We start from the raw sequence: 25626 nt of genomic DNA on the forward strand, positions 1-25626 counted from the left end.
TAAAAGCTTCCCATCTAATTGATGCTGACAGCTCATTTACATGGAGGAGGAAGTAGTTGTCTATATTTGTACCAACATATTCCAGAAATGCAGGAATCTGTAACCAGCGTGGCTTTAGACGCCAGATGGGCTGACCTCTGAGCAGCGGTGGCTGAATAGTTATCCATAATTAGAGAGCGGTCAGAAATCAGAGCGCTCTAACAGCTCTTAGCTCCAGGAACAATGAGCCTGCAGACTGTAGGGACCAGGACCATACAGCAGATTACCATCTGAGCTCGTCCAATCTTACATTTAGTTTGAGTATACTGTAATGGAATGGAATAACTTATTTTTCCCTTCTTTGCTCAAGACTAGTCTGCATGAGATATAACTCAAGGTCTCATGCATTCCTTCTAACCTGCTTATTTTCAGCTCAACACAAGAACGAAGAATGAACTCTTTTCTTTTAATTAATAAAAAGAACTCTATTTTAATCAAGCTAATCCATCAAAGTGTTAGTCAATAAATAAGAAGTGACCGACCTGTGAAATCAAAATATTTATTACTTTATTATGATCCTATAGAATATAATAAGTAATATGACTTTAAGTGTTCCAACAGGACTCATTTCACGTAGTGTTAAAAAGACATAACACATTCCTTTCACTGATCCAATCAGAATCTTACAGATCTGACGGAGGCGTGGTTCTGATGGTGTTTGGTAATTTTCATTCGACAATAAACCATAACATCCGAAGTATAAAACTATGCCACGTCAGCTCGAACGCCAGTTCAAAGTGCTCCAGAGAAAGTGACGGAGTGGCCAATCCTGATCTAAACTCTTTAACCGAAAGAACAACGACAAGCTGAAAAATCCAGTCGCAATAACAATGGGTTCCACACGTTCCTCTACATCAGTATTCTTTTTTCACAAACAACAACGCCACAAGTCCCACAATTTAAGGTAGCCCTGAAATTCAGACACCATAACATGTGTTAGCTAACAGGCTGATGCAGAGCAGACTTGTCGCCTCAAGAGAGAGAAAATGTCTGTATGTTGGACATATTTGGATGAATTTTTTAATGGACAGCATAGGGAGTGTAATAGACGAGTTTAATGTTTGGAAACTGGGCATCCAACAAAACGCCCCTACAACAGCATCTTAGGCAAGTCTACAGCCCAGCAGTTCAAGCTCCTGCCTTTTGTCTTGTTTTGTCATGTCCTAACTCCAGTTCAACTCCTGGTGTCGGCAGTAATGTACACTAGCCTGGCCTGCCAGACTCCTCCTGTGCTTAATTCTGCACAGAGAAAGGGTCTGGGAACTCTCCAATTCAAATTCCCCCCCCCCCCCCCCCCCCCCCCCCGAGATTTCTAACCGAGCCAGTCAGCGCTGAGCATCGTACGTCACACACCACAACGCCGAGTTTGTCATAAACATGGCGACTGAAGCGGAGTTCGCCGCGGCTCTTTCCTCTGTTCTAAATTATTTGAATGTCTTTAAAACCACAACAAGTAGAAGTGCTAAAAGCCTTTCTTCTAAAGAAAGATGTTTACGCTGTCGCCAAACGCCTTTTTTTTTTACTACAGCAAAAAAACTACAACGTTGCGTGGTACAGTCGGCATTTCCATCTTTTTTCTGATTGGTTATTTTTGAGCTACTCAGCACTGATTGGCTCGGTTAGAATTCTCAGGGGGCGGGGTTTTATGAATAGGAGGGTTCCCAGACTCTCTGTGCAGAATTAAACAGGGGAGGCGTCGGGAAGGCCAGGCTAAATGTATGTAGCCAGCTGAAGATGATTTAAGTTCTTCAAATTTTTGTTGTATTTTCTAATTTTCTGCAAAATATTTTGTGTCTGTAAAGATCTTTGAATTTGGTCATTTCCAAGCAGCATTTTAGAAGATTTACTCTGCTCACCTCACATGGACTCACACTGGCTAAACAAACAAAAGTAAAAAAAACAAAAACAGATTGGCCCTTATAATATAGACAGTTTACTAACAAAGGGTTGCAAACCTAATACTGCAAAGTGTAGCTGAAAAGGAAGAAATTAAGTTATTTCCACGACTGGGATGTGTACCAGTGCAAAACTACGTGCCAGTCTGGCACTTTAACCACTAGACTACCAAGTCTGTTACAATAGTCGCATAAGACCTGAGCTGACCATTATGTGCATCTTCTAATCTTTCTGGCTTCACCTGTAGTCTGCTGCCCTGACCAGATAGGTTAGGGCAGATGTGTTCGCTCAATATGATGAATAATAAATGACCCGCACTTGTATAGCGCCTCTCAGAGTAAGGACTCCAAAGCGCTTTACACTACAGTGCATCATTCATCCATTCACATACAGATTCACACACTGGTGGGGATGAGCTACGATGTAGCCACAGCTGCCCTGGGGCGCACTGACAGAGGCGATAATAATAATCACTATAATAAACCACTAGAAAACTAGATTTTTGTCTGATATTAAAATCTGTTGCTGATCTGTCAGAGGGCAAATACACTTTTCAAATCTCTGTGTGTGATTAAATGTGATATTGATGAGGTACCTGAATTGTGCCGAAATCCACATTTTCATAGTGGAAGTGAGCACACTCTGCCAGCTTTGGGAAGTGGCCCTTGGTGAAGGAAAGTCTGCAAATGTAACAAAAAACAGTTTAGCACGTTAACCGCTCATGGGACCACTTCCACATGTCCACGGCCACTACAGGCAGGGGTTCACTTACTTCTTAACGTTCTTGACCTTCATGCTGGCCGTACTACTGCTGCTTGAGCGCATCAGAGGCTCTGTCCTCAGCTCAGGGATTTCTGCACTTCTTGCCTAAAAGCGAAAACATCATCCAGAACCAGACAAGCATTAGTGATGGAGCCCTAGCACAGACATACTGCTGCTCTTTATTTGCAGACAAAACACACAAAAACCCAGATTCCTGCTGGTCATTCAGATCGTCCTGGTCCTGGTAGAACAAGACCATGTAGAACTATCAGACCCCATGACATCGGGTGGATGAAGTTAGTGGTTTTGGATTACTATAAACCTTATCCAGAACATTTAAAAATGAATACTGTTGGCTATTAAAGAAAAAAAACATTTAACCTGTTATTTTCTATTTACCTTTTTATATTATATATATTTTATATTATCAGCATTTTCATCAGTTTACTGAGTAATGTACGTATTTGATATCATTATCTGGGTGTTGGGTCTGACTATTCTATACCATCCAGGTAGGTCAATCAGTAACATCCTGTGAGCTCAGGAACTGTTGAAAGGAATCCTAAAGATATTTAGGATGATTAGTTCAAGCACAGGAAGTGGTTAAGCTGTCGCATCGACAACTCAGCATAAAACAAACCTGCTTCCATCTGAATTCTCTTCCATATGCTGGACAGAATTATTCTCCTCACAGATTGGATCAGGTGTCTTCACTTAGAATTAAGACAGTGGTGAGATTTTGGATGTGATGCAAATATGACAAAACAAGGCCAGTTAAACAGAACACATCTGTGCAAAATAAGCCAAAAATCACAAACTTCAACGAAGCCGTTAGAGGATGATGCAGCAAAGACCTGTGGAGGATTCCTGTATGCAGACTTCAGAGCTGGATGGATGGATAGATACAGTCCAGGCCAAAAGTTTGGACACACCTTCTCATTGAATGGGTTTTCTTTATTTTCATGACCATGACCATGGGAAGTCTTTCAAGACTGTTGGAAAACCGTTTCAGGTGACTGCCTGTTGAAGTTCATCAAGAGAATGTCAAGAGTGTGCAAAACAGTGATTAGAGCAAAGGGTGGCTATTTAGAAGAAAATAGAATATAAAACGTGTTTTCAGTTATTTCACCTTTTTTGGTTAAGTACATAAATCCACATGTGCTCATTCATAGTTTTGATGCCTTCAGTGAGATTCTACCTATGTAAATGATCATGAAAATAAAGAAAACACGCTGAATGAGAAGGTGTGTCCAAACTTTTGGCCTGTACTGTAGATGAATGGATGTATGTATAGATGATGGATGGATGGATGGATGGATGGATGTACATTCACCTAAAGGATTATTAGGAACATCCGTTCAACTTCTCCTTAAAGCAACTATCTAATTAACCAATCACATGGCGGTTGCTTCAATGCATTTAGGGGTGTGGTCCTGGTCAGGACAATCTCCTGAACGCCAAACTGAATGTCAGAAAGGGAAAGAAAGGTGATTTAAGCAGTTTTGAGCGTGGCATGGCTGTTGGTGCCGTGAAAAGGGAAAAACATTCAGGATGCAGTAGTCCTGTGGGCAAAAACACCTTGTTGATGCTAGAGGTCAGAGGAGAATGGGCTGACTGATTCAAGATGGTAGAAGTGCAACTTTGACTGAAATAACCACTCGTTACAACCGAGGAATCCAGCAACGCATTTGTGAAGCCACAACACGCACAACCTTGAGGCAGATGGGCTACAACAGCAGAAGATCCCACTGGGTACCACTCATCTCCACTTCAAACAGGACAAAGAGGCTACAATTTGCACGAGCTCACCAAAATTGGATAGTTGAAGACTGAAAAAATGTTGCCTGGTCTGATGAGTCTCCATTTCTGTTGACACATTCAAATGGTAGAGTCAGAATTTGGCGTAAACAGAATGAGAACATGGATCCATCATGCCTTGTTACCACTGTGCAGGCTGGTGGTGGTGGTGTCATGGTGTGGGGGATGTTTTCTTGGCACACTTTAGGCCCCTTAGTACCAACTGGGCATGGTTTAAATGCCACGGGCTACCTGAGCATTGTTTCTGACCATGTCCATCCCTTCATGACCACCATCCTCTGATGGCTACTTCCTGCAGGATAATGCACCATGTCATGAAGCTCCAATCATTTCAAATTGGTTCTTGAACATGACGATGAGTTTACTGTACTACAACGGCCCCCACAGTCACCAGATCTCAACCCGATAGAGCATCTTTGGGATGTGGTGGAACGGGAGCTTCGTGCCCTGGATGTGCATCCCACACATCTCCATCAACTGCAAGATGCTATCCTTTCAATATGGGCCAACATTTCTAAAGAATGCTTTCAGCACCTTGTTGAATCAGTGCCATGTAGAATTAAGGCAGTTATGAAGGCGAAAGGGGTCAAACACTGTATTAGTATGGTGTTCCTAATAATCCCTTAGGTGAGTGTATGTATTTATAGATGATGGGTGGCTGAAGAGAAAGATCGATAGATGGATGAACAGATGTATGTATAGAGGATGGATGGATATATGTATATATATATATATATGTAGAGAGAGAGAGAGAGAGAGAGAGAGAGAGAGAGAGAGAGAGAGAGGATGGATAGATGGATGGATGCATATATATATATATATATATATATATATATATATATATATATATATATATATATATATATATATATATGTATATAGAGAGAGAGAGAAGAGAGAGAGAGAGAGAGAGAGAGAGAGAGAGAGAGAGAGAGAGAGAGAGAGAGAGAGAGAGAGAGAAACAGAGAGAGGATGGATAGATGAATAGATGGATGTATGGATGGATGCCCAGATAGAAATTACCTCCCTTGTCAGCTGTTTAGTAAAAACACTTATTGTGTCAATCAGACCTTTAATTTTCTCTCATTCCTAAAACAAATGTAAACAACTTCACTGAGAACAAAAGAGATGAATATTTAACAACTTTAACAATTCATGTATAAATTATTTATAAAAGTAGCAGAGAAAAATCTCTGACAGTTGTGGCACAGATATGATCCACCCAACAGAGCACACGCTCCCTTATCGAATACTGAACAAAACCTGCAGATCCGCGGCATTAGAAGCCCCTCCTCTGTGAATATTCATCAGCTGGAGGTTGTTTATCTCTGTTTCCTGATCGAAGTGAGCACTTGCAACAGGGCTCCAACCACGCGCGGCTCGGCACGTTACCATAGCGACGGCCTCATTTTCACTGTGCTGCTGATGCGAGAGCCAAGACCCACAGAAAAAACAGGCTGCAAAGGAAATAATGAATGATGGTGTTTGGTTTGGTTTTGGTGGTGGGGTCAGAAAGAGATGGAGGTGCCTGATCCACGCAAACAGCAGGAAGCAGGTGACCATGGAGGCATTCACCTGCATTTTTTATGAATGTCAAGACAGCAGCAGAAGTTACAGCTTATCGACCCACAGACAGAAGCTGATGAGAAGATGAGAGACAGGTCAGGAGTGGCTTCACTCAGTCACAGCAGCAGTTTCAGACAGGGATAGACATAGAATATCATTTATAATTAGACTGAAACGCTTCTCAGAGCTTGAGCCAAATAAATCCACTGAATTATGTAAAACTCTGCCTGAGAAGGTCCAAAAACACCGCTACAGATGAAAGGTGTTGAGCTTTCTTGTTAAACGATGACAGGATTTGAGCTCCATTTGGCTTCATCCTCAGGCTCAAACCACCCAGTAGGAAGGAAACGGTGAGATCCAGTGTTCAAGAACACAAATCAGTAAAACTCACCCAAAATTCAACCCTTTTTCAGAAGAACCTTACACAATGAAGAACATTTACTAATGTCATGGTATCCTCCAGAGTCACATGATCACTAACACCTTGAAGCTCTGGTTTGATGACAGTAAAGCAGCCTGAGAGGGATGCCTGATCAGTCCCACCATGAGGATGATTCCTCTCAACGTGCACACTTCATGAGTGGAAAGTAAAACAGGGACAATCTGTAGCAGATGGGCGGCTGGAGGGAGTCTCACCATTGCACTGATGGTCTCTTCCCAATCAGGCCTCTCTCTGGGATGAATGTGAGCTAGTTCAGGCACGATGTCGTCCTCCTCCAGGTGACGCCCTGGTCTTAGGCTCCTACACACACACACACACACACACAAGATCATCCCATTAAGTACAGGCGGTAAGAGAAAACAAGATGCAATCACTAATAAAACGCTGCTGTTGTTCAAACGGCTCAGAGCAGCCACCGACGCTCTAGAATGACTGAATCAGCTGTTTTCTCTGAGACACTTCATGGGTCAGAAAGACTGACATGTTTATTAGTGTTTCCTTCTTCTTGTCTGAAAGGAACTTTCTAAAACTAATAATCAAACTGTATTCTTATGAAAATGTTAAATACATTAAACAGTTTTCTGAAAGAAAAACAAATGTTTATAATTCAACTATAAAATTAAAAAACTTTAACGTCTTCCTGTAGCTTTCCACTACAAACAGGATCCCGTGAGCCTGTCATGGTCCGTGCTGAGCTAACCTCTCTTTGGATCTGAGCCTTTCTTTTGCAGGTCTTGGAGATCAGCTGTCGCTGATCGTCTCAACAGTGGTCAGGGGATTTAAGGAGCGGCGTGACAACTCACCAGTGCCGGGTGGTTACTCAGTCTTGGGTAGTTTCTAGCGAATGCTCTTGCCTGCCTACAATTCTGTTTGTTCTCAGTACCTTGCTGCCCTCATTAATCTGCCTTATTCTCCTGACCAACTTAGGTTCCTCTCGTCGGCCAAGAACACCTTTCTACAATACTCCTCGGATCAAACGCCTACCTTTCAGCCATGCCGCTGGCCCCTGACCATCTGCTCTCCACCGCTCACCTGCCCGCCCAGAAACACCTCGACTCCAAGTCTCCCTTGCTCAGCTCCTAGTCTCTCTCTCGACCACCCCGCACAGCCAGACCCGACTTGCCCTTCTCGGAAGCTCCAAAACATCCTGGAAACCGTAAGCCCCCTTCTTCCCTTGTTTGTTCACAATTAACTTCAAGACACTCACGCCTGTTTTCCCCTCAGAACCAATCGAAGCCTCCAAAACCCGGATCCCTCAACCAAGCACAATAAATACTATTACTTTACCTACCTTTTGTCTCCATGGTGATTCTTCATGTCATGGGTCAAAAAACTACACCCCCCCCCCCCCCCCCACATGACAGAGCCATGAAGAAACAAGGTTTGATAAACTCTAAAAGCGTATTAAACAAACAATAATAATTAAAAAATAATATTGTTTATTTCAAACCTTTAACCAACAGTACACCAAAGCTAAACAAAAGCTATCAGATATTAAAAGACATCTAAGTGAAAACATTAATAAATGAAAAGTTAGACAGGTGAGAGCTTTTAAAACACCTGGCTCACACGGACCACACAAATCTCACAGGAAGTAAGAAAAGCAACTGTGGTGGCAAATAAACATAACCCCAATTCCTCCTACATGTTCTGTTTGGGATTGGGCTGTCAGCCACCGGAGGAGAGGTACTGCAGCAAACTGGATGGATCAAGCAGCTGGAAGGAGACAAGCCTCAGTAAAATGGAGAAACGGTGTCTTTAGTGTTTAGAGAGTCAAAGTGAGAGTTTACATCCGTGTTTGAATAAATAACATCAAACGGAGTGGTTTCCACACACACACAGCCTTTATCAAACTGGATCAGCAGCTTTTCTCTGCTTTTACAGCATTAATGTGCAATATGTGTTGAGCGTACGGACCTACACCACATGTGAATTCTGTCTAAGAGTAGTGGGGTCAGATCTCCCTGATGATGGTGACATAAATTATAATGAAAATATTGATTTATTAAAGTGGTTTGGTTCAGTGCAGGGCTGTGGAAAGTGTGGCCCTTGGGCCATTTGCAACCCTCTGACTGATTCTGTGAGCAACCAAAGAATGCTCACAGTCCGACACTTCAGCAATGCACTAAAACAAGAAAAAAAAAGAACACATCCAAGCTGCACCTGTTTCAGCACAGAGAATTCAGCTAGAGGAAAAAGGTGCTTCAGAGGACAGGATTTGGAGTCTTATTTTCTTATTTGCACATATGTTTGCTCTGTTTTTATCTCCACAAATAACACAAGCCAGGGGGAGTTCTGCTGTGTGGTGGAGTTGCTAATGCTAACCGTTAGCTTCTACTAGCCGAGACCCGAGTCCGTGAATTTTAAGTGACAGTGTGACGTGGATCTGTCGGGCTTTTCTAGTCCTAGAGTTTCACAGTCTATTTTCTATCAGAAGCTAATTCAGGAGATAGGTGTAGGAGACTACTTTCGTGTTCAGCCTGAATGAAAAACTCAAAAGTGACCGATTATAATCGGAAATGGGTAACGGTGGCACAGGAGTCAAGTGCTCGCCCTATAATTGGAAGGTTGCAGGTTCGAGCCCCGCTCAGATTGTCGCTGTCATTGTGTCCCTGCCGGTGGTGGTCAGAGGGTGACCTGTACCCAGAGGACCAATGACCCCGTGTATGTACACTTCCAGTCATCAAATGTCTGACTGCACCAGTCCCAGTGGGAGCTGCCCTTTAGTGGATCAGCAGCAGATGTCACAAAGTCAAAAGTACAGTTTTAACTAAGATTTCAGAATAAAACTTTATTCCCCCCCCCCCCCCCCCCCCCCAACCTAATCTGATTCCCAATTGTAATCATTTTTTTCCTAAACAGAAATTATGAATGGCAGAATATAATTTTAAAAAGTTGCCTTTATTTTAATCACTCCTTCTGTAAGTCTACCCAAATTCAAAGTCACACTAAATACAAGCTGTGAAACAAGATGGCAGCCCCTGCTATTGTAAACAATTATACCACCACACACACGTTTGCAGCTGTCTGCTTCTACACTGTAGACTGGAATAACAAGCTCCACTTCAACCAGAGTTTTAAAATCAGGGAACACTTCTCCAAAAGAAATAACCTGAACTTGGAAAGAAGGGTTTCCAGATCCAGAAAGCAGGAGGAGATCCTCCTGCATGCTGCACTGGCCTGTGACTACGAGTCACAGGCTACGTCACACTGCAAGCTGTGAGCGCTCGTCAACAGCGCTTATGCATGCTGTCAATAGAGATACGTTGAGAATGGTGTCCAAGTATGAGACAATGCTCTGATTGGCATTTCCTTCTGATTGATTTTGTTTCCAGCGTGATGTACTCTGCAGGCAACGTTTAAAATGTCAGCGCACCGGCATAAGTCGGGGTGTGAAATGCAATCAGTCAAAATGACCGACAGACTTCAGATTTGTCCATCACCTTTAGAAAAAACTGTCAAAATACAGAAAATATCCGGTTAACGCAACCCCTGCCATCCATATATAGTGGCCCCTCGCTTGTCGCAGGAGTTGCACTATTTTTTACAATTATAGATGTTTTAGAGCTGTAAACCCTCACTAACACACTTTTCTCAGACAGGAATCAACACTTTCACACTTTTCCCTCCTGTTCAAACTCTCTCAATGCTCTAATCATGATGCAGAACACAATGCAGGGGGAGAGAGAAAGAAAGAAACTGAAGGCAGATATAGAAAAAATGTATATCGGTCGGCCTCTAGTATTTATTAGCTTTCCTTTTTAAAACAAGGAGAGACACTGGATGCGTACTCAACAAGCAAATACTCTTCAGATGGTCACATCTAATGCTGCTCCTCCCAGCCGCAGACATTCTCTCCTTAACAGTCACCGGCATAGGCATCAATAACTGATGTCTGTCGTTGCCGCTTGCTTGTTCAAACATCGACCGGCTCCAAACTCTGGCTGGTTCTTTGCTTGTGTAGTCCCATTACCAATCTTTTTTCTGTCTGCCTATCTTTTCCAATACTTTGATAGGATTTTTGTTCATGTCAATTTTTGTTGTCGCTTATTATTTATCGATGGAAAAAAATCTGTGAAGCAACAAGGCCGCGAAGGGTGAACCGCTTTATAGCGAGGGTCTACTGTTTATGCATGAATGACTTGTGTAATGAAATACCTGGAACACACACCAAGGACTCACTTTACATCACTGTAGACCCACAGCAGTAATCAGGCAGTAAGAACCAGTCTGTGTCTGATGCAGTTTGGCCTGAAAAAATTCATTCAGTCATTCAATTACAAGCTGCCACGTGACTCTGATCATGAGTTTCACAGGGGCCGTGATATCATTAATTCACCACTAGAGCAACATCAGCAGCTTGTAGAAAACACTGATGTGTTTCTGATTAAAACCACCTTCTCTCCAATCACTGACAGCCTTTCTGACAAGACCAGCAGACACAATGGTCTCCATCCTCACACAGTGGAGACCAGTCGAGCTCAGAGCAGCAGTCAGATCGGTTCAGCATCTCCATACTTGTAATAAAAACAGATTCTGCTTCGACTTCAAGTCAGTTTCACTGAAAAAGGGATGTTCCTTTTGAAGAAGTCCAAAGTAGGGTTGTCACGGTAACCGGTATAGCGGTAAACCCCGGTAAAAAAGTTGACAGTAAAAATAACCGTCCAGTTTTAAAAAAACTAAATTATCTCGGTGGGTTTACCGTGGCCGCGGTTTCGGCGCGATGACCCTTACCAGCCACCGTCTTTTCAGCTGAAGTTCCCGCGGCGCGCACACGCACTTTTTAGTTTGCAACGGCACCAAAACTTTGAAGCTGAAATAATGGTGGAAGGAGGAGACGGCAGCGCCCAGGACATCCATCAGCCCTCAAAGAAGACTAAATCGGAAGTATGGGCATATTTTGGATTTCTGAAAACGCTGAGGGACAGTTAATAGAAGACGGCTATCCCGTTTGCAGAACGTGCAGGAAACAAGTGTCTGCAAAAGGCAGCAACACTTCGAATCTAATGGCACATCTGCGTGACCATCACCCACGTCTCTACAGCCAGTGCAAGGTAAGTTAACATTAGCATTTTAGCTTAAATGCATGACGTGAGGACTTTTTGTTGAGGGAGAATGCAACGAGTCACTATATCCTGCAGCCGCAGCGCCCTCTGCCAGCATTTAAACCGTGTCACGGACACCCTGTTGCTGGATGAAGCATCTTATTTGTTGACGATGAAGAGAAATATACGATTAGTTCCTTGTCATTGATTTGTTTACTTATTCAATGCCATTTATACTTGAACATTTGGATTTGATTACATAGTGTAGTAGTTATTTTAGTAATTTGTTTAAAGTGGCTATTTATTTTAAATACATATTTTTTAAGGATGACTTGTACAGCGCTCAAGTCAAGTGTGGACTGGAGTTTTAGATTTTCATTTTGATAATGAAGAAAACAAGTATATGAGAAAACAAGTGGTGTTTCTTTGATTTGTTTACATATTGTTTATGTTTTGAATGTTTGGATTTGTATAATTTAAACCTGCACTGACTATTGTAACATGTTCCAGAAAAAGAAGCTATTTGTTCCTTTACTTGTGAAAAGTTGCACTTTTGCTAAGACTTTGTGTTATTTTAGGTTTAATAAACACTGTTAAAATTTTTCAAAACTATTTCAGTTTGTGTAGAACAGGACTATCAATGCTTTCTGAACATATGCAACACCGTTTAAAAAATACCGCGATAATACCGAAAACCGTGATAATTTTGGTCACAATAACCGTGAGGTTAAATTTTCATACCGTGACAACCCTAGTCCAAAGTATTTGGATTCATCTAAGCTGTGAGGAGGAAATCGCTTGCCTTCCATCTAATTCAGCCTCAGAAGAAACATGTCCCCCTGAATACAGCACTCAGTTTAACACACACACACACACACACACACACACACACACACTAGCCTAGCATTCGTTGTGAGGACCGTCATTAACTTCCATTCATTTTAGTGACTGGATTGTGCCTTACCCTAACTCTAAACCATAACCAGTCTACTCCTAACCCTAACCTTAACTAAAACTTAATTCACACCATACCTCAAACTAGGGCTGGGCGATACGGCCTAAAAATAAAATCTCCAATTTAATTTTTCTTAATTCGATTTATGATTCTTTTCAGATTCTCTCTCCCTCGATTATTAAGAATAGCAATAAGTACAAACAGAAGGCACCTCAAAGCCAATTTTGTTTGTTATTTAATCACAAGCAAGACAAAAGTAACCCTCATTTCTGAGATGAATAATGAACAAATGAACACCCTTTTGGAATAAAGGTGGTACGCTCTACATCCGTCGCAGCAAACCCAAACAACAGATTATATAACTCCTTTCTTAGGAGCAAACTTCCCACTCTCATCGGTGGCCATGGAGTTGCTTGCTGTTGCTGTTTCGTGTGTGTGTGTGCTGTGACATTGTCGCAGTTATGTGAAACTAATTCTACGGAAGCTCGGTGGGGCCAAAAAGATGCTATTACATAAAATTTTGATTTACTTTTTCTTTTTTTAATCGTCCGCAACAAAATATTAGGATGAATTCATTAAACTGATTTATCGCCCAGGCCTACCTCAAACTAACCAGTAGAGCTCTGTACCACTGTACCAAAGTGAGGTCCAGCAAAATGTCCTCACTTTGCTCCTGATGTCCTCAGTTTGCAGATAAAAAAAACTTTTTTTAACATATCGTTATCGATCCGATAAATCAAACAGGGTCAATATTAACAAGCGATATTTTTTCCATCTTGTTTCCATTTGTTTATCTGTTTCAGAGGGTGAGGGGGTAATACGCATTTGTTTAGTCAAGTGACAGTGATGGTAATCATCTCAGAAGTGTAAATGTGTGTGGTGTGTGCACATAATAACGCAAATTGAATTTCAACAATTTTCAATCTACAAAAAAATCTGTAGACTGTAGAAGCATTAATGTTAGTATATCGGTATTGGCAAATATCGATTATGGGCCATAAAAGTGATACTAATATCGGACATCGTAATCGGCCCGAAAATTTCACATCGCTACTATTTACAAATATAACATTTCATTATATAACATGATTAAATTAAAATTAAAGCATTTGTGAAAAAAGCTGTAAGAAGTCTTCTGGAGTTTCTGAGGTCCAACAGCCACAAAGACTCTAATGACATGCTTTAAGTGCCACTTACCAGAGACACTTGAAAACTCTTGACACAGTGTGTGGCACTTTCAGATGAGAGAGATAAAGATCAGACTCAGACTGTTCAATTCGTTCCCGTTCCCTGTAGAAGTGCTGCATCCTCCTCAAATGCCCTGCATCCCTGAATGAAAGGGCAGGTCAGCAAACAGGAAGTGCACCTGCAGCACAGCTCAAAGTCCTGGGTACTGTCAGTGTGACTGTCCTGTTTTCTGGTAACCTCCAACTTTCACTTAGCTGACAGTCTTCAGGTAAAATATTCTGCAGCTGTGTGGGAAAACCAGACTTATACTACACTAGAGTAAAGAGTTCAATCCTGACTATTCAGTTTGTCTTTCTCCGCTAAAACAACAACAGCAGCTCAGTTGAATGGGAAATGAAACAAAGACCAGAGATTATTCTCTAACAGTTATGTTGCCTCGCCTCTGGAGCCACGCTGACCCAACATCCTTCATGTTTTGGTGGGTTTCACATCACCAACCAGTGTGGAGGATAGGGATGTCACGGTAACCGGCGTAGCGGTAAACCCCAATACAAATGCGGACGATGAAAATAACAGTCTTGTTTTTAAGAAATACACTGCTCACAAAAATTAAAGGAACACTTTAAAGAAACACATTAGATACATCAGGTCTCAATATGACGTTGGATATCAATGCAAATAACGACAGGGCAATGTCTTAGGAACAAAAAGATGCCAAGTCTTTTAATGGAAATAAGAGTCATCAGCCTACAGAGGGCTCAATTGTGTAGACACCCTAAAATCGGAGTGAAATGAAGATGTGGCAGGCTAGTCCATTATTTCAAAAACTTAAACTTTCTACAACTCTAATTGCTTTTCAGTATCTTGTGTGGCCCCCACGAGCTTGTGTGCATGCTTGACAATGTCGGGGCATGCTCCTAATGAGACAACGGATGGTGTCTTGTGGCATTTCCTCCCAGATCTGTGTGAGGGCATCCCTGAGCTCTTGTACAGTCTGAGGAGCAACCTGGCGCCGCCTAACGGACCGAAACATAATCTCTCACAGATGTTCTATTGGGTTCAAGTCAGGGGATCGTGAAGGCCCTGCAATTGTTTCAATTCCTTCATCCTGCAGGTACTACCTGCATACTCTTGCCACATGAGGCCGGGCATTGTCGTGCATTAGGAGAAAACCAGGACCTACTGCAACAGCGTAGGGTCTGACAAAGGGTTCAAGGATTTCATCTTGATACCTTATGGCAGTCAGAGCACCATTTCCTAGGCAGTAGAGGTCTGTGCGTCCCTCCATGGATATGCCTCCCCAGACCATCACTGACCCACCACCAAACCTGTCATGTTGAACGACGTTGCAGGCAGCATAACGTTCTCCTTGTCTTCTCCAGACTCTTTCACGTCTATCACAGGTGCTCAGGGTGAACCTGCTCTCGTCTGTAAAATGTACAGGGCACCAGTGGCGGACTTGCCAATTCTGGTGTTCTTGAGCAAATGCCAGCCGAGCTCTACGGGGCTGGGCAGTGAGCACAGGGCCCACTACAGGACGTCGGGCCCTCAGGCCATCTTCATGAAGTTTGTTCCTGATTGTTTGGGTAGAGACATTCACACCAGTGGCCCTCTGGAGGTCATTCTGTAGGGCATGAGCAGAGCTCAGCCTGTTCCGCCTTGCACAAAGGAGCAGGTATCGGTCCTGCTGATGGGTTGTGGACCTTCTATGGCCCTGTCCAGCTCTCCGAGAATAGCCGCCAGTCTCCTGAAATCTCCTCCGTGTTCTGGAGATTGTGCTGGGAGACACATTAAACCTTCTTGCTGCAGCACGTGTGGATGTGCCATCCTGGAGACGTTGGACAACCTGTGCAACTTCTGTAGTGTTAAGGAATCGCCTCATACTGCCAGTAGAGAGCCAAAACTAGCACGAACGGAAAACCAGCCGAAAACGATCAAGAGGGAGAAACTTGAAATGACCTCTTCATGTTAAACCAGTCCTGTGTTGAGGGTTTTGTAATTGTTGCCACTTTAGTGCACCTGTCGTTAAGTCCATGAACACCAATACAGCTGAAAGTGATTAACAACGCCCTCAGCTGCTTAATCAACCAGGAAATTATCAGACAGGTTTAATTGATTTCATGTCAGGCCCAATAAAAAAAGTATCCATCAGCCCTCAAAGAAGACAAAGTCAGAAGTATGGGTATATTTTGGATATTTGAAGAATGTAATGCAATCAGTCATTCACCCACACTGGTAGTGATTAACTATCACAGCTGTCCTGGGGCTCACTGGCAGTGGCGAGGCTGCCAAGCACTGGCATCTCCGGTCCCTCCGACCACCACCAGCAGGCAAGGTGGGTTAAGTGTCCTGCCCAAGGACACAGCAACAGGAATGGGCCTCAAACTTGCAACCTTCTGATTACGGAACAGCCAATTACCTCCTCTGCTGCCGTGGGTATTAAAGTATAATCAGGTGACTAGAATATCTCTACTTTAATCAGAGAGTGACGAATCGTTTCAGGATGAAAAATGACTAAAATCCCAAAAACCAGCAACACGAGTTTTGGCTGGCTGTGATCGCTGTTTATGAGCTACTCTTCAGAGCATAGCATGTTTACTGAACACACAGGGAAACATGTCACTTGAAGCCTGCCAATGATGTCCTCTAGAGAACATTATGGCTCTGACGGGATGGAAAAGAGTGGGGAATGAAGGCTGTGGTGTCTCATTATCAGCTCTACAATAAATAAACAACATTTTGTTCCATTCATGTTAATATTTACTCTTTTTTATTCACAAGGAATCACTTTGTAAATCCTTCTGAATTTGCTGTGAGTTAGAATTAAAACTACATTTTAGTGGCCTGTCTTCTGGCAGCACCTCCACGCTTTGGACACTATGCTGACAGACAGCAAGCCTTCTCGTCACAGCTCACTCTGATGCGCCTTCCTGGATGAGCTGGACTGCCTGAGCTACTTGTGTGGGTTGTAGACTGTCTGATGCTACCACCAGCGAGAAAGCACCACCAGCATTCAAAAGGGACCAAAACAACAGCCAGAAAGCAGCGGGACTAAGAAGTGGTCTCTGGTCACCACCTGCAGAACCACTCCTTAATTGGGAATGTCCTTCTAACTGCCTATAATTTCCATCTGCTGTCTGTTCCATTTACACGACAGCAGTAAAAATGATCGACAATCAGTGTTGCTTCCTGTGTGGACAGTCTCTCTCTCTCTCTCTCTCTCTCTCTCTCTCTCTCTCTCTCTCTCTCTCTCTCTCTCTCTCTCTCTCTCTCTCTCTCTCTCTCTCTCTCTCTCTCTCTCTCTCTCTCTCTCTCTCTCTCTCTCTCTCTCTCTCTCTCTCTCTCTCTCTCTCTCTCTCTCTCTCTCTCTCTCTCTCTCTCTCTCTCTCTCTCTCTCTCTCTCTCTCTCTCTCTCTCTCTCTATATATCTATATCTCTCTCTCTATATATATATATAATAGAGAGAGGGAGAGAGAGAGAGAGAGAGAGAGAATGGCTTGCCATGCTAAAGTGTGGTAAAACATTATGGACATCACATAACTCCCCATCTGTGCTCCATCAGATCTTTACATCCAGAGCGATGAATCTGTTCTTTCTCGTGGTCGGCTCGCCTGCCTGGCTAGATTAGAAGATCACTAAATGCGATGCAGTTTACAGCATTTTGGTTTCATTCCCCAGCATCACCTCCTGGGGACGTCTTGTCTCTTCATCCTTCCCAATCCTGGTTGCTGATCCTTTGATTCACCACTCTTCAGCAGGATTCAACTTCTCTAAATCTCTGGCCGTGGCCAAATGCCCGTCCCTGCTGATGACCGACCCCCCACCCCCACCCCCACCACCACACACACACACACACACACACACACACACACACACACACACACACACACACACACACACACACACACACACACACACACACACACACACACACACACACACACACACACACACACACACACACACAATACTACTCAGTTTTAATATTGAACCACTGGTTAATGTATGCTAAGCTGCTGCTGCCATGGTAACCCAAGTGCAGGATTTGGACCCAGGTTAGGACTATAAGGGTGAAATAGGAGCAGGTGTAGGGGCTGATATGCCTCGACTATAATCCTCAACATTACCCTCCGAACAAAATAGAGGATTGTTTGCAGCAGAAGACATCTGCAATAGAAAGACAGATGCATCCGTTTGATGGAGCAGGACATGGTGCTGCCTGAGTATTACTGAGGGGAAGCAGAGGTGACTGAAGGAGGTGATTTTAGACGTTTTTCCAGTCGCCTTCTATACAAAGTTCTTACTTCACCATATATTACAGAAGGGTCATGAATTTAGACCTGCTGAAGCTGCACCATGGCTTTATTCCTCTCCTTTACAATGCAGCCCAGCTATTCAATCAGCAAATTCTGGCTAATGTCTTGCCTTCGCAGCCTTGTTTCAGCCACCAGATCTGACTAGCTTAGCTGTCTACAGGAGTAAACAGCATTAACAGAAGTTCAGTTATATGTAATACAGCCATGGGAATGGGATGGTAAAACAGATTGTATACCCCGAACCACCGTTCAGACCTATGGCGATAATGCCAGAAATACTGTCACTTTTTATTTCCTCCTGCTGCTGCTGCACACCGTGGCAGCAGAGATTCTCAGATTCTGTTGAGATTAGCTCTACCTCACTGGCAGAGCTTCACTGCTGTAATGTAGAGCAGCTAGGTGAAGTCCCCTGCAGCACCTGCTAACGGCTAAATGAAAAACAATGAGAGATCCTGTAAGAGCACAGGCCATCAGACGTTTGTCCTCTCTAAGCATTATGTCTAATGACCAGTGAATGCTAGTGCACGAAGGAGGGGTGTGCATGTGATGACACTGCACGAGCAGGATGGTGTGGGTGTACAGTTGGAGCGATGACGTAATTAAGTGAAAGATGATCCGCTCAGCCTCTCAGTGGGGGCAGCGGTTGCTGGAGCTCAGAGCTGAATGACTGTGGGTGACGGAAACCTGAATGAGGCTTTCCAGCGGGGATGATTACTGATGGCTGCCATCCAGTTGCTATGGGGGCTGACAGGCTCTGTGTGAGAGTGGCTCGAGTGGGAGGGTGCAAACTTAACAGGGGGTGGGGTGGTGATTGTGCAAACTCACCCTATCAGCTCAGCTTTAGCACTCAGGCACGTTTCTACCTCTCTGCCTCCCCCTTTTTCTGCATGCGTATGTATACCTCTGTGTCATTTCTGCTTGAGGCATTGAGGAAGCAATCTTTCTAACAACAGCACGAGCATGTGCATGCACGTAACTACACAACAGATCATCCAACTGGTAAAATCCAGGCATTAGTCTGAGGAACTCTTCGAGCCCCGTCTCTGACTATAAACAAACTAGCCTGCTCACCACCTGAGGTGTGGTCCGTTCCTCCACACTCAGCCCACTCTCAGGGAGAACACTCCGACTCACGCGGTCCTCTTACCTGTCCGGGATGTCATGGCTGGACGTGGCTGTGGCTCCCAGCAGTCCCAGTGATGCACTCCCCACCGCTGCGGCAGCCCCGCTGCCTGCCTCCATGACACTGACTCACCGCAATGAGCAGCCTGCCAGAGAAGTGGAGAGGGAGGGACGAGGAGGAGGAGGAAGGAGAGGGAAGGATGTTAAGAAGTAGACAAGGAGAGGAAACGAGGAGGGAAATAAGAGCAACGATGAGGGGAAAAATCAAAGGAGGAGACGAATGATGAACTGTGAAAACAATGGTAGATAAGAGGGGAGGAGGGGTGGGGGGTGGGGAAAAAAACAATTAGGCTTGTGTGGGTAGTCTGAGGATCAACTGAATCATGAGCTCTGAGAAACAGGATTTGACTTTGGCGTGAACACATGGAGAGTCTGGCAGACACTCTCCGGTGTGAATAAACAGACAGCAACACGGGTTTCCCTGCCATCGCGTTTCCTCCCTCAGCCCACAAACAGAAGCAGAAAATCTGCATCCTAACTCTAGCTATAACAACAGAGCCTTGTTTCCATCAGTCAGACCTCAAAGCACCTTTTATCAGTTAGATAAAAACTACGACTCAACAACACCAATCTGATTTGGCTGACGCCCTCCTGGGTTCTAAAGTTATGAACCATTAAAACCACTCGTGTTGCTGGAGTTACGCTCTTTAAGAGACCTCAGCCTGCAGAAACAGTCCAGCTGGGCTAAAACAGGACCAGTCACCTAAATGTGAATACTGCTCTACAGTTAGCATTGGGGCTGGGTGATATGGCCTAAAATCATCACTGAGGATTTCACCTTGATAACGATACATACTTCTACCCCCCGGGCCACCAATGATGCCTAGTAACAGTAAATCTGTGTACTCTGATGTTAAACAACCATTATATTCACATCAGAACAAATAAAATACAGACTGCTGAAAACCCAAGTCACAAAGTCCAAGTCAAGTCACACAAGTCTTTGTTCTGGTCTCCAGTAACTAGACCCAACAATTAGATGAGCTCATCTTAAATGTCACTCCAAGATCGGCTGCATTTGACACAGAGGCGTTGTGTAAATCCAGCACTCACTACGATTGTATCACATGACTGTCAAAGAGACAGCTCGGGTGCGGCTGGTGTGGCATCGCCAACCGCATGGCCTCAAATCAAATCATATGAACTGAGGTGATAACAGCAACAAAGAAGGAATGACCCAAAAAAACAAGGAGCTCACACAAACCGATTTGTGTTGCAGACTGCTCTGTAATCCCAGAATGACGTCAGGAAGAGATGGAGAGAGAGTGGGAGGGGAAGTGCAGAAGGAGAAAGCGGGGGAGGACCAGGATCCTAACAGGCCACACTCAAGCAGCTGGTTCTCCATCTGAGGCAGACTTCCTGGGCAGACTCAGTCCTCTAGGCTCTCGTGTGCATTTCACTCGAAACGCCATCGCACACGATATACGCTAGCATCAAGTTCAGGCTAGCCCTGTTTCTACTGAAACAACAGCATCAAAAATTAGCACAGTAATGAAGGTAGTAACAATAAGCAGTAGGGGTGTAAGAAAATATCAATGCGGCAATATATTGTGAGACTTTTTCCTGCAATATTATATCAATATTCAAAAGCTGTGTATCAAATTTTTGGAAGAATTTACATGCAAACATTTGTGTATTTTCTATTGATGCAATTCAAACGCCGACCGCTAGTTGGCAGCAGTGAGCAGTGGGTTTTGTTTCCATCATTGAAACGTGAGTCCCTCTATTATGGTTCAGATACCTCATGTTAAACATAATACGTATCAGGCTGTTTAGAGAATTTTCCTACAATAAATTCAGTCTAAAAAAGATCACTGATATCGTCTGGCTGAATGTATCGCAATATATCGTATGGTCTCCCCGTATCGTGATACGTATCATATCGCCATAGTTTCACCAATACACATCCCTAATAAGCAGGCTTCTCTCTGGACACTCACCATTCATGTAACGAAGGCTGCCACTAGGGATGAACATAGTTAAACGGTTAACCGGTCAATTGCCGTTAATGTTGTAACCGGGTAAAATAATTTTGCCCGGTTAACTGCTTCTAGTTCTTCTGCTGCGCTGGGGTGTAATGTATTTTTGTGCCACAAGAGAGCGCAAGAGCACCACTATCAAAAATGTTTACTGGGCAACCACAGAAGAAGAGTGAGTTTGTCACATGACCAAACAAATGTGCTCTGAGCCTGGCAGAACATGGCGCAGAAAACTGAACCGAGACCAGCAAAAGGTCAGTCCATCATATCTTGCTTGCATCTGACTCCTAATTTGTCTAGTGAAATAAAGAAATGTCAGTGTAATTATTTAGTTCAATGTACCGTATTTTCCTACAAGGCACACCTAAAATCCTTTAGTTTTCCCAAAAATCGACTGTGCGCCTTATAATCCGGTGCGCCTTATGTATTGATTCTGTTTCTCTTTACTGACTCATTTTATGTGGTACACAGCGCTCAAAAATCAGTAAAAAGAATTTAGTACAACTTTGCTAAGCTTAGGAGAGGCACCACTTGATGGTAGAGCACTACGGCTACCATAGGCAGGAGTCTCGCGGAGATACGTACTGTGCTTCAACATTCTGGTAATATTATGGGATGTGAATAAGGAGACCAAAATGTCACTTTTTAAGAGACATGCTTGTGAAGCAGGTTTTAAACTCAAGGCTATCAGTCACGCAGTAGAACATGGGAATAGAGCAGCAGCGAGAGAATTCAACATTAATGAATCAATGGTACGGAAGTAAAGGAAGCAAGAAGATGACCTCCGGCAGGTAAAGAAGACCAAACAGAGTTTCCGACGGCGAGTTTTGGAAAGTTATGCCAATGGATCGTGGACACCTGGGGTAAGGCTCAGATGCACTTCCAGGAACTAACAGAATTCCAAATCAGAGGAGAGCTCAACACGGCAGGATTTGGACTTTTATTTCCAGATATCTGGACATCTCTCCTCTGATTGTTTAACAGCAACACGACTACTGCTGACTGCTCTGCAACACTGATGTTTTATCTCCACAAAAAACACAAGCCTGGAGGAGTTTTGCTGTGTGGTGGAGTAGCTAAATCTAATGGTTAGCTTCTACTAACAGAGACATTCTCTGCCGTTTCCTGGATGCTAAACCAACAACAGCCTTTTCTATCGTGAGTCAAGATGGTGAGTCCATGAGTGTTAAGTGACAGTGTGATGTAGATCTGTCAGGCTTTTCTAATCCTAGAATTTCACAGTCTATTTTCTATCAGAATCACGGTCATTCTGCCATGGAAGGCAGCTTCTACCAGGCAGATTTAGCAAGGGATTTTTTATAAAATGCTCCCAAACCTTCAAGCTCTATTGCCGGCCATGATTGTTTGGGCTTTTCCTGTGGCGCCACGGCAAACCCTGAGTGCCACTACTGAGCATGAGGCAGAGGAAGCAGCGAAGGGCACAGGGGCAGCTTTGAGAGAAAAACAAAGGTTGTAGCTCATCATCATCTGTGTGTGAATGGCTGAACGGTTGTAGGGTAAAGCTGTTTTGAGTCCTCTGGCTCTAAACAAGTCCAGGTCATTGTCATTTTAGAAGCCTGAAAGATCCAGACAGATGAGGTTGCTTTATTACTGACAGCTAAGAATGAGTAGATATGACCTGATATTGTGTGTGTGGAGGAGGGGGTCGTCTGAGAGGACACACAGCCACAGGCACATGTTGACATTTATCTTATGTCCTGAGCTACTGTAAACGTCTGCTCTGCAGATTCTCACTCTCACACACACACACACACACTCTCACACACACACAGCTGACATCAACTCCAGCTTTCCGTGTGTCAGCAGTTGCCCACATATGCTGTGGGCATGGAAATCCACGTCCTTGGCTATTGTGCATGCAGGGAGTGAAGTGTGTGAAGTAGTTAAAAGGAAGTGTGTGTGTGTGTGTGTGTGTGTGTGTGTGTGTGTGTGTGTGTGTGTGTGTGCGTGCGTGCGTGTGTGTGTGTGCAGACAAAGCTCCTTCCCAACACCTGATGCAGCAGAAAACACTGGAAATAGCCGACCTCATAAAAGGGCAGATGTTCTTACTTTCTTCAGGAGATTAAAAGTCACGAACAATCTCGGGCCAGAACCCACAAGCACGGGACCTCAGATATCAAAGTGTTCTAGAATTTAAAGCCACGTTTACCTTCTTCTTGTTGAAAAATGGCAGCTTGGGTGGACAAATGTAGCATTAAATGTAAATAGTCTGTATTTGTATAGCGCCTTCTTGCAAATCCCCAAGGCGCTTCACAACACTATCAGTCATCCACCCTTTCACACACTGGTGATGATGAGCTACAATGTAGCTACAGCTGCCCTGGGGCGCACTGACAAGAGGCAAGGCTGCTAAATACTGGCCCCACCAGTCCCTCCGTCCACCACCAGCCAGCCAGGAGCGTGAAGTGTCTTGCCCAAGGACTAGGGATGTACGTAGTTAACTGGTTAACCTGTTAATTGTGTTAATGTTTTAACCGGGTAAACTAGTTTTTCTCGGTTAACTGCTTCAAGTCCTTCTGCTGCGCTGGGTGCAATATATGCTTTGCCATCAGAGGGCGCAAGAGCGCCACTATCAAAAAATGTTTACTGAGCAACTGCAGAAGAAGAAATGAGCTTGTCACATGACCAAACAAATGTGGTCAAATACGAAGCGGTTAACAAATAGGCAGCATTAGAGCAGTTTATTATTTTTTTAATTCTTGGAACACAATAAGCTTCACATCAAAGCTCTGAGCCTGGCAGAACATGGCGCAGCAAACTGAACCGAGACAAGCAAAGGGTCAGTGTGCCGCGACGCTCCTTGTGTCTGACTCTTAATTTGTCTAGTAAAATAAAGAAATGTCTGTGTAATTATTAAGTTCAATGTAAGAAATATGTTTTTTGGGTTATTTTTTTACCGTGGCCTCCAGAATGCGCTTATAAGCATGCAGTCGCAAGCAGCGCTGTGTATTTGATGCCAGACGGTCCACTGCACAACAAGTTCTAAGTCTGACGGACATTGCAGCTGTCATCCTACTCTCTCTTTACTTTTTGTTTATAAATGTAACAACTGTGGGACTTTAGTTGTGCGTCAGAATTATATTAAAAAGAGTAGATGGAAAAAGCGTTATTTATAGAGCGGGGGCAAATGTTTGTGTGTGTGTGTGTTGGGGGGGGGGGGGGGGGGGGGTGGTGTTCCGGTTATCTGTTAAGGTGCGTCAGTAGCAGGCTAAAGACATTTTGGTAAGCGTGCATCCCTACCATGGACACAACAGCAGCATTCATTCTGTGGTCGGACCCGGGATCAAACCTGCAACCTTCCGATTACTGGTGTAGCATACCAAAACTCCAAGAATTTCATGAAAATGGCCAGAAGTTAGTTAACTTTTAACTTACTCCTTCACACAAGTCAATCTGACACTGTGGTGCCGATATGTCGAGATGAATATTCTTAACAAATCCTGCGTACGTCATGAGTCCTCAAGGCTGCAAGATGCAGGACTTCTTATCTTCTACTCTCTGAATAAAGTCTATCTTCCCTGACATAAATTACTTCAAAACTTCATATAATCATATTTTGTTGAATGAACAACGTTGCGGACACCCCCATGTTGAAATGACGCTATGCATTACGGGGCTCCCAGGGGCAGATAAGAGTTGGTCTCTCTCCCGAGAATAATTATGAATTTAACAATGATTACTGCCTGATGACATTTTCCCACATCTGCAAAGCTCACTGGAAGAACACAAACCGAGGACAATATTTTCCTGATATACGGTTTATTACTGAAGTAAGGGTAAAAAAAAGTATCTGATTAGAAGGCTACTTGAGTACTGAGTATCATCTGATCTAATATTTTTAAAATGACATCAAACGGACAAAAAATAAGAAGTTATGGGCAAATATTGGTATTTTAAAGACTTAAGGGAAAAAATGTAAACAAATAAACAACATAATTACAAAATAACACATTTTAGGCAAAATTTAGACACAAACTGAGGACAATATTTCCTGACATACAGTGTTCATTTAATTGTGTGAAAATGTAGCAAGTTAAAAAAAAATACTGCGATAATACCGAAAACCATGATAATTTTGATCACAATAACCGTGAGGTTAAATTTTCACACCGTGACAACCCTAACGCACACACACACACACACACACACACACACACACACACACACACACACACACACACACAGTGAGGTCAGCTACTGTTATAGGAAGAACGATTTCTGGAAAAGTTTTACCTCCAGTGCCACTGAAAACCAAACAAGTGGCCATTGTTGCCCCTCTCCCACATTCTAAAGGCAAAACTTCAAAGTTATTCATGTGCAAATTAGTCGGTGACATCAGCGTGGACACCACTGCTGCAGTTTCTAAAGAACCTAGCAACAGCATTCACTCTCACACGCTGTTTCCATTATTTTTGAC

At 43.5% G+C, this 25626-nt stretch overlaps 1 protein-coding gene across 6 annotated transcripts in view; it reads right to left on the reverse strand.

Annotated features, from left to right (window-relative positions):
* arhgap32b (Rho GTPase activating protein 32b) overlaps positions 1 to 25626 on the reverse strand; it is a 90159-nt gene that overhangs the window by 44408 nt on the left and 20125 nt on the right. For 5 of the 6 annotated variants that reach the window (XM_070555666.1, XM_070555665.1, XM_070555662.1 and 2 more), the window contains exons 2-5: positions 19175 to 19295; positions 6718 to 6823; positions 2708 to 2802; positions 2531 to 2615 (exon numbers count right to left, since the gene is read on the reverse strand). In XM_070555666.1, coding sequence (XP_070411767.1) covers positions 2531 to 2615; positions 2708 to 2802; positions 6718 to 6823; positions 19175 to 19269 — 381 coding nt within the window. In that variant the 5' untranslated portion in view covers positions 19270 to 19295. Of the gene's footprint in view, positions 1 to 2530; positions 2616 to 2707; positions 2803 to 6717; positions 6824 to 19174; positions 19403 to 25626 lie in introns of those variants that run through there. The other variant, XM_054730470.2, reaches the window with a different exon arrangement.

This window comes from Nothobranchius furzeri, chromosome 10 (genome assembly GCF_043380555.1).
Source record: "Nothobranchius furzeri strain GRZ-AD chromosome 10, NfurGRZ-RIMD1, whole genome shotgun sequence".
In the NCBI taxonomy this organism is placed as follows: domain Eukaryota; kingdom Metazoa; phylum Chordata; class Actinopteri; order Cyprinodontiformes; family Nothobranchiidae; genus Nothobranchius; species Nothobranchius furzeri.